We start from the raw sequence: 9,742 nt of genomic DNA, 5'->3' as shown, positions 1-9,742 counted from the left end.
AACATAAGGTAAATAAAAAAAATGGCGTAAAAATTTAAATAAACTAAAAAGGATCACTTATTTAAGAATCTCTTATAATTTCACACTATTATTCTAGCTAGCGCTATACAAATTAAAAATACTGTGTGCTGTATATTTATAATCAACATTGATAACTACATTTCAACATAGCATTTCCTATGTGCATCTGCACGAAAGCCAATTCTTCAACTGATTCAATGTACTTAATTCCAGTTTTGATGAGTGGGTTGCTGAATTCTCTGTATCCAACAAAGTTTAAATACTGAAAATCAAATTAGACATCAAATCATTCTGGTTATTAGTTTAGAAATTTAGGTATTTAACTAGCCCAATTGGAATTTAACCAAAATAACATAACATACATATATAAAATCGAATAAACACACGAAACACAAGTATATATATTGTTTAAAATCAATATTATATTAGTATTATAAGTTTATAACATAAACCAAATCAATAACCATATAACTACATAACACAATAACACAATGACAACAAATCAAACACAAAGTAATAATTTGCAAAAGTTAATCATCGATTAACGGTAGAAAATTAATCAAATTTAACATTTCAAGTTTTTAACTATAAAATTCATTTATTTTATTTTATTTTATTTTTGTTTCGAAGGTAAAGTGAATCTGAGTCTGTTACTTGTGCAGCTAGAAAGCTGAGTCTTAACTTAGCAGAATCGAAAATGAAGAGAGGAACCAATATGAAGTTGTCTTTAGAACTGAACATTAGCATTAGAATGAATTGAATTGAATTGAATTGAAGTGTAGTAAGAGTAGCAGTTGCATCCTATATATACAAAGCTGAAGCCATGCTGCACTACTATTTTGCAGTAACAAAATTTAACTTACTTTACTCTATCTATCTAACTTTCAGATAAATTTTAAAATGGTCTCTGAGATTAGCGTCGTGCACTAAAATCGTCTTTGAGATTCTAATTGATGCACCAATGATGTTCCTGAGATTGACAAAAGTACACCATGTTAGTCCCTAACCCATTTTCCATTATCAACGTGATGACATAGCGTGATGACGTGGACTATTAATAACACGGGTCACTACTCCATGGTTTGACCACGTATAATGGTATGATGATGTGGTGACCAGTGCACAACTAGAAAATTACTTAATACAGACATATTTACAGAGAGATTTGGTCTTTATTACAGACAGATTTTTGGTTACCGACGGATTTCGTCCCTCTATAAAAGCCTCGTCGAAAATTATTTACCGACAGATTTTTTTCGTCGGTAATTTACCGACAGATTTTTACCAGTTACCGACAGATTTTTCCTCGGTAAATTCTCCCCTTCATTTTCCTGGAATGTCAAGCTTTCTGACGGATTTTCGTCGGTAATTAGAGACAGATTTTTCGACGAATTTTCCGTCAATAATTAGCAACAAATTTTTTGATAAATTTTCCGTCAGTAATTGTTGTCTTGGAAAACCATTCCAAACTCTGGATACAGACAGAAAATCCGTCTGTAAGATAAAATAGAATTTTTTTTTAAATTTTCCATTATAAAATAAATCTGTCGGATTTTTAAATACTTAAATAAATCTTTTAAAATAATCAGTACTCGAATTTTTTCCTTACTTTTTCTTTCAATAAGGAATCATTTTCTCAAAAGCAGAACAAAGCACACCCTATATATCAATATCATGAACACTTAAAAGTAAGTAACATTTGGATTGAATTGGAAGAAAACCAAAAATACTCGATAAGATTCCTCCTCCAACCTATCCCTATTAGCTTCAACCCGTTCCTCATACTACTTCAAGAACACCTTGTACCTATCCAATGCAAGCCCACCAGTATCATAGTCTTCATCCACAATCACGCCACCTTTAAGTTGTTCCAAACTCACTCTCCTGGCCAGCATCTTATGTGCCTCCCTCATGAACGCCAGCTCATCCCTGTCCACCTCCCATCCTCGCGGTGGCCAATCCTGTGGCGGCAAGCGCACCACCATAGGACCCACCCAAAGCATCTCAATAGGCTCCAGAATCTTCCCTTTGATCTCAAACTGCTTCTCAGAGAATTTGTCCTCGTCCATCCCCAATTCCTCCATCTTCTTCTTTTTGTAGCTAGGGCTCAATATGTTGAACGCTTCAATGGCTTTGGAAGTTTTCAGAGGCACCTCAGTATGAACTAATTGAACTAATTGAACAACAAAATCTACACAATTAGTATTTCAAACATGAAAGTAAAAATCCAGAAAACTGAAAGTGATATACTCAGAAATTAACCGAATTCGAGGATAGATTCTCGATATTCTGAAACAGGAAAATTCTATGAGTGGTAGCAGATCTAGAAGTGCGAGAAGGAAGATGAAGGAGAAAGAAAGAAAGAAACAAAGCAAAAGAAAAATAAAACAAAATAGTTATGCATGCATAAGAGGACAGCAAAAACAATAAGAACTGGACGACAGAAACCATACTGGGACTACAACGACGACAGAGCGCTGCAAAGTGTGAGGAGCGGCGGTGAATCGGACGAGATGCGAAAAAGCTTGACAGAAAATGGTGACCTGGAGGAGAAGCTAGCGTCATTGTAGCAGCGAATAGGAAGAGTGATAAAGGCGTGGAAGAGATTAGGGTTACCTGCACAGCTGAGGTGAGATCAAATCGGAGTGATTTTTGCAATTTCTGCACATTAGGGCTCGATACGACGGCGCGAGCAACACACGAAGAAGAGTCGGGAGAGGGTGTGACGAAGCTTCAATGTGCGAAAGTTCAATGCGACGACGGTGCAAGACGGAGAGGCACTAGCGATGGAGCATTTGGAGGAAATAGGTGTGGAGGCGCCGATAGGTGTTATGTGAAATGAGGAGGCATCCATAATGCAAAAGTCTTTCATATTTTCGATGAAAAATTTTAAATTACAAACAGATTTTCTGTCTATAATAATTTATTAAAATAGAATGTTTTGTTCATGTGAATATAGACGGATTTTCCGTCTATATTTATTTCTCACGAAAAAATATTAATTTTTTCGACAGATTTTTTTTTCGTCTGTAATTTATACTAATTCATTTTTTTTTTGTTTCTGACAAAAATTCTGTCGCAAAATTTGTCTATATTTTCGTGGGATAAAATCTGTCAAAAATATATGCCTGTAATAAGTAGTTTTCTAGTAGTGGTGACACGTGGCATGCTGATGTGGATGGTTGTGCCATGTGTCACAATGCTATTTGGCTACGTATCCATTTGTGCCACGTGTTGCAACAATATTCGTCCACGTCTCGTCCATTATTTCATTATTGTAGATGCACCAAATTAGTCCCTCACTTTGCCTTAAGTGACTCATTTTAGTCCCTGAAATTGAATGTCGTGCACCAAACTAGTCTGTTCGTCAGTTTTTTCTCATTTTTTCTATAAATTCAAAATTCTCAATATCTTTGAATGCATTAATTTCAATTCTATTTTTTCACATGTTATTCAAATACAAGTGTTTTTATAAAATATTTTTTTCTTGCGGATACCCCTAACCGCCGTCTTGGAGTTGTCGTGAAGGCATTTCAAGCACCATCACTACCATCTCTGACCTTTTTCGTCTAGACTAAAGAGGTCGGAGATGATAGTGAGAGTGCTTGAAGTGCCTTCAGTCTAGCCTATTTACACATAATGAAAATGTGTATTTCATAATAATGAAAAAAAAATGTTTATTTTAATTATTGATTTCTTATTAAAAATACATGTTTTTTTATGAAAAAATATGTCTAATCAATCATATAATTCTTTTTTTTATAATAACATACTTATATATTACAAAATTTACCAATATTAAATTATTATAGAAAAAATCATATAATTAAAACTAAAATTTTAAATTTTTTTATGAAAGCACTTATATTTAAACAATATATGAAAAAATAGAATTGGAATTAGTGCATCCAAAATATTGAAAAATTTAAATTTTTTTTAAAAAAGAGAAAAAAACTAGTGAAGAGACTAGTTTGGTGCATGACATTAAATTTCAGGGACTAAAATGAGTTACTTAATGTAAAGTGAGGGACTAATTTGGTGCATCTACAATGATGATATAATGGATGACACGTGGACGAATACTGCTGCGACACGTGGCCAAATAGTATTGTGACATATGGCACAACCATCCACATCAGCATGCCACGTATCACTGGTCACCACATCATCATACCATTACACGTGTCCAAACCATGGAGTGACATGTGTCACTAACAACCCACGTCATCACGTTGTTAATGGAAAATGGGTCAGGGACTAATATGGTGCACTTTTGTCAATGTCAGGGACGTCATTGGTGCAATTGGAATCTCAAGGACGATTTTAGTGCACGATACCAATCTCAGAAACTATTTAGGGATTTAACTTATCTAACTCTACAACTCTAACCATGCTAACTAATTTTGATTATTACACTCTTCTTGATTCTTGAATTCATATTTTATACACGTATGACCCCTCTCCTTCAAATTCGAGTGAAGTCATGGACACACTCGAAGTTTGTGTTTGAGCTTTACAAAGGAATTAACAGACAGATGTTTAATTAAGATGTCTGCAATATGATCAACACCTGGATATGAATAATATGAAGGTTTAATTATTCTGTAGGTCCCTATAATTTCACTGAATTTTTAATTAGGTCCCTATATTTTTTTTCTTTTCAATTGGTTCCCTATACGTTAATTTTTTTCAATTTAGTCATTGTTAATGTTAAATGTAAAAAAAGTGTTAGTAAATTATGAAATTACTTGTATATCCTTATCTTTCCCTTATAATAGGTTCATATTTTCTGATTTCACTAAGATTTCTCTTTTTTAATCTTTTCCCTTCTTCCTCGTTTTTCCTTCTTTCCAATTTTCTTTTTCAACAAACCTATGGATCAAAGTCAAGGAACTTCTTTCATTTTCTCTTTGGGAAGCTGTGTTTTGAGGAGCTCCAACCCGAAAGAAAGAATGCACCTGTATTTCTGTGGGGAGGCAGTAATTGTGCGCCCTTTGTCGGCCATTTCTAATCATGGTAGGAGGTATGTTGCTTGTAGGAGGATGCCAAAATGTAACTTTTTTTAGTGGATTGATGATGATGAAGGTTCGAAGAATGGGTGGTCAAAGATAAAAGATAGGAGGGTTCACTATTTTTGTGGTGACACTCTAATTCTTTAAATTTTTGGTACAACAAAGAATCCTAATAGAAGATTTATTTTATCCCCTAACAGAAAATACAAATTTTTTGAGTGGGTTGATGAAGGGGTGCAACAAGAAGAGTATCTACTATTGTTGGAGTTATTGGAACACAAAATTATGGTAAGTTGGAGGCTGAAATGACGAAATTAGATGCACAAGAAAGAAAGATAGAGAGACTAAGCGTGGAGATAGAGATATTGATTGTTGAAGCTAGACAAATGAATGCTTGTGTGAGTAGATTGTATGATACGTTTAATGTTGTCCAAAAACAAGTTAAGAGATTAGAAGACCACATGAAAATTCGATGCAAAATGCAATATATGATATTTATGTTTTTGATAATCCTATTAATTCTGATGCAATGTGGTTTGTAAGGGGTTTAAAGTTAACTGTGTAATTCTGATGTAAGGAATTCTACAACTTCAATCCAATTACTGTTAATTATATTTAGTTTCATTAAATTTTGCATTAATGTATTTTGTTTAAGCATAACAATAAAACATAGTTGTTGAAAACTTTAGAGTTCAATATTTAAAGTTGAACCATATGTCCACAAGTTGCACAAAATAAGTGGTCATGTAATATCTCACACACCTAGATATTCATTAAATAAGTGGTCCTTTCGACCATATATCCACAATATATCACAAAATAAGTGGTCATATAATATGCCACAAATCTAATAATCCAAAATAAAGGTTCAGGAAGTGTAACAGTTAAAAGTGGTCCAACCAAATAACAAAATACCAAAATAGTGGTCGTACCCATATAATAAACAGTGGCCACAGATACACAACATTAACAATAAAGCCTATACAATTCATCACAACATATAGTATTTAATAGCAACCCCAATAATCCTAACTCTAATTGTAATGATGCTTAGTCTTCAGTTAGGTTAATATGTAGATTTGGTTGTCCTGTTGGCTTCCTCACTCCTAACTTGAGCCACCCACTCTTTCTCACACCAAACACCTTTGTCTTTGGTAAAACTTGAGAAGATGCTCTAGGTAGTTGCTAAAAATATACAACTGCAACAGGTTGGAGAGGCTAGGAAGATGCAATAGGAGGTGCTATAATAGGAGACTTAAAATCTGCTGCACCAGTAGCTATAGTTGGAGCCTGAGAATCTGAAGTAGCAACTGTGAAAGGTGGTTGAGAAGAGGCAGCAACAGGTGTAGTGGGTAGCAGTTGTGAAGATGCAGCAGCAAATGTGGTAGGGAGTGGTTGTGAAAATGCAACAACAGCAGTTATTTCTCTACCCTTTCTTCTGCCCCTGTCTATTCCAATTTCCCTTCTTCTCTCAAATCTACGAATATTTACACCAGATCTGTTGTCAGTAGTAGCAGCAATAGTGTCAGCAGTAGCTCCATCATCAGCAATAACAGTAGCTCCATTTAGGCCAGCAACATCATCTCCATCGGTTGCAGTAGCACCAGCATCAGGATCTGAAAACAGATATAACATAAGTAACTAGTTATCACAATATAAGCAAAAGGCAAACATTTTAAGCTTTCTAACAACTTATCATATAAAAACTAACAACAAATCAAAGAAATGATACCTCAGGAATAATTACTCACTTATCACACTTTCACTTATATGGCTATAAGTAAATTGAACCAAGATCCTTCACTTTGCTGTTGCCAATGCTTAAAAAGCATAAACACAATGGCACGATACATAGCCATTTGTCAAATGCTAGCTCAAAAACTTTAAAGAGTGATACCTAATATTTTTTTTATGGAAACATATCAATCATGTGCTATTTTGCTTGAATCATAGATTGCTAATTGAGATCCTTAATTGCTTCTTTTTTCTTGAATTCATCTTTGGAGGATTGCCAGTTATACAGTGAAGGTTAATCTTCAAGAGTGAATCATCCTTCTTTAATATCGAATTTGATCTCATAAAATCTTTTTTTGTCGTTGCTTTTATATTTTGGTAAGAATATATCACAATCAATACTTATTTTCTTGATATGTTTCTTATTGAAATTTAGATTCTATTAAGACTTTTCTGAAACACCTGGAATATATAATTAATATACTCAATCAAATGTTTGTCATCATCAAGGTTGTCAGATATTCTTTTGGCCTTGATGGATAATTACAAGTAATCTAACTCGAAAGATTAAACGAAATTTTCACTTTTACTCATATTTAGCCATAAGACCAAAAGGTTTCCATACTATTCGATGTGTTATTTTGGGCACCACATAATACTACTCAGGTCTTTAAGAATACACTAACTTTGGTAAGTCAACATCTACAACAGCTTCTTGTTATCAACACTATGTCTATAATAAAAATATTCAAAGATATATTGCCATTTAAATGGTAATTTAAGATATTTGAAAATTCTACTTCCAAAATGTTCTACATAAGTACTTTCTGTTATGAATTTGCATATTGAGTTTCAAGCAAATAATGAAATCCAAGTCTAGATTTACATATTTCTAAGAGAAGACAAAGAAATAGTACCTCATCCAGCTCAATTATTAAACAAAAAAGGCTAAAACACTTCATCAATATCCACAATTATAGGATTGAAACAACTAATTTTTTGAGCAAAATGCATAACAATCACCATAACTAACACTCACCAATTTAATCAAGGGCATTAATAAGGCAAACATTTATATTTTGCCTATTATATATTAGAAAAAATGCATATATATCCACGGATTAAAAAAACAACTTGATCACTACCTAAAGGTCTAGAATCACCGCCACCATACCTCATTATCGACTTCATTAAACTCGCACGCACAATTTTCTGCTTCCTTTATTTTTCCAAAACAAAACAATATTTATAATGCAACCATTATCACAAAAATTCAAATAAAACAAAGAGAATCAAATATATATACTTCTTCTTGTCCTCAAAAAGTGGCTTCTTCTTTGGTGGTGCAAGGTCTTGTTCTCTGTCTAGTTCATTCATAACCATATTCACCGACAATAGCGAAATTTAGTGAATTTATTAAACAGGATTTTGGCTCCCAATTACCTGTTCCCACTACAAACAACAAATGATTTCACAAATGGTCAAAGATACACTACTTTCTCAGTTTTATTGATTTCGCACAGAACAACTATTTGTGTGACTATTCTAACTTTTAAAAAATAAATTACCTCTGCATACACAGATGCATTTACTAATACGAAACAAACACAAACGGATCAATCAAATGTTTACTCCAAAAAAGTGGAACAATCAATATTATTATTATTATTATTATTATTATTATTATTATTATTATTATGGTTTGAGAAAGCTAACCTGCACTGTATGACGTTGGATGGTCCTTCTGCAAATTTTTAAGCTCCTTCAAGATGTGCTTTGATGCCATATTTAAACATCACATACATTAAATCAATAGAATGAGAAATCCATAAAGCAATTAGTACAATTGATGATATAAAGAAGAAAAGAAGATATAAAAATTAAAAAAATTGATAAATAGCGTGTTGTTATAAAATTACCTCTGCATCACTATTATCGCTTACATTGTGAGTAGAGCTTCTCTATTTGCTCCGGTGACAGCACTAAACTGTGGTACCGGCCGACTTTCCGAACGCAACCCATCCATTAATTGTGGCAACGCACGGCAACGACATATCGAAGAGCAAGAAACACATGAAATCAGAAAAAGGAGCTGTAGTTTGGAGTTCCAACAGGTTTTGATTCGAAAATTATCGTCATATACAACGGCGCGCGGCATTGGTTCTTGAAAGGAGCAAAGAAAATGGGTATGAGAAGTGGTGGTTCTCTTCTGCTGACTTTTAGAAACAATAAGAATAAGAGAAAGTGAATATTATTGAATTAAAAAAATGGGAAAATTAACAACAAGGACTATTAACACAAACTAATTAATAAAAAAGACCGATTATATCATCATTATAAAAAAGGACCTATCTAAATAAAAGGACAAGTTACTCATTTAAAATGTTTATAAACCATAATTACCAGAATACAACTTTTTAATATTGCAAACGCAAATCAAAATATTTATATTACTATAGAAACCTCGGGAGGGTATGGTGGTTTCTGGAATGCATGTAAACTGATACACGGTATAGCGGTTTACGTTGGAATACGTGTCAAGAGAAACAGCTACACTCTGTAGCGGTTTCTGAAGGAATTCAACAACGAAGAAACCGCGACACCCCTATAGCGGTTTCTTTACAAATGGCCAACATAGGAAACCGTGTGAGCCTACAGCGGTTGCTTCATATAAGAAATGCCTATAAATACCAAGCAGGAGGTAATGGTGTAGTAGTAGATTGTCATTTTCACAAATTGACATTCATTATTTGTTTCAAGTTATTAACGTTTTAGATCTTGGATTAAATATTCATATCACATTATTATCCTCTAGGTGGGCCACTTATTTACTGACATCTGATGCAAAGGAGCAAAGAATTATCCAGTTTCGCCTTGCATTAGACCAATTGGGTGGTCGAGATGTAAGTTATTTGTGTCTGGTTTGAAGTTTCATTACTTGTTCGCTGACATGTATGTATATAGTGTTCTAATGG

The 9,742-nt window shown here is 33.5% G+C and overlaps 1 protein-coding gene across 1 annotated transcript; it reads right to left on the bottom strand.

Moving 5' to 3' along the window:
- LOC110268661 lies at positions 5,838–9,502 on the bottom strand. The gene is made up of 2 exons (XM_021115254.1): positions 8,484–9,502; positions 5,838–6,649 (listed from the first exon to the last, which is right to left on the bottom strand). The coding sequence occupies exons 1-2, from the start codon at positions 8,551–8,553 to the stop codon at positions 6,252–6,254; spliced, it is 468 nt and encodes a 155-aa protein (XP_020970913.1). The 5' UTR covers positions 8,554–9,502; the 3' UTR covers positions 5,838–6,251.

The sequence above is a fragment of the Arachis ipaensis genome, chromosome B02 (genome assembly GCF_000816755.2).
Source record: "Arachis ipaensis cultivar K30076 chromosome B02, Araip1.1, whole genome shotgun sequence".
Taxonomy (NCBI): domain Eukaryota; kingdom Viridiplantae; phylum Streptophyta; class Magnoliopsida; order Fabales; family Fabaceae; genus Arachis; species Arachis ipaensis.
Note: the sequence above shows the minus strand (reverse complement) of the source record. Positions and strands in the feature narration are given on the sequence as shown.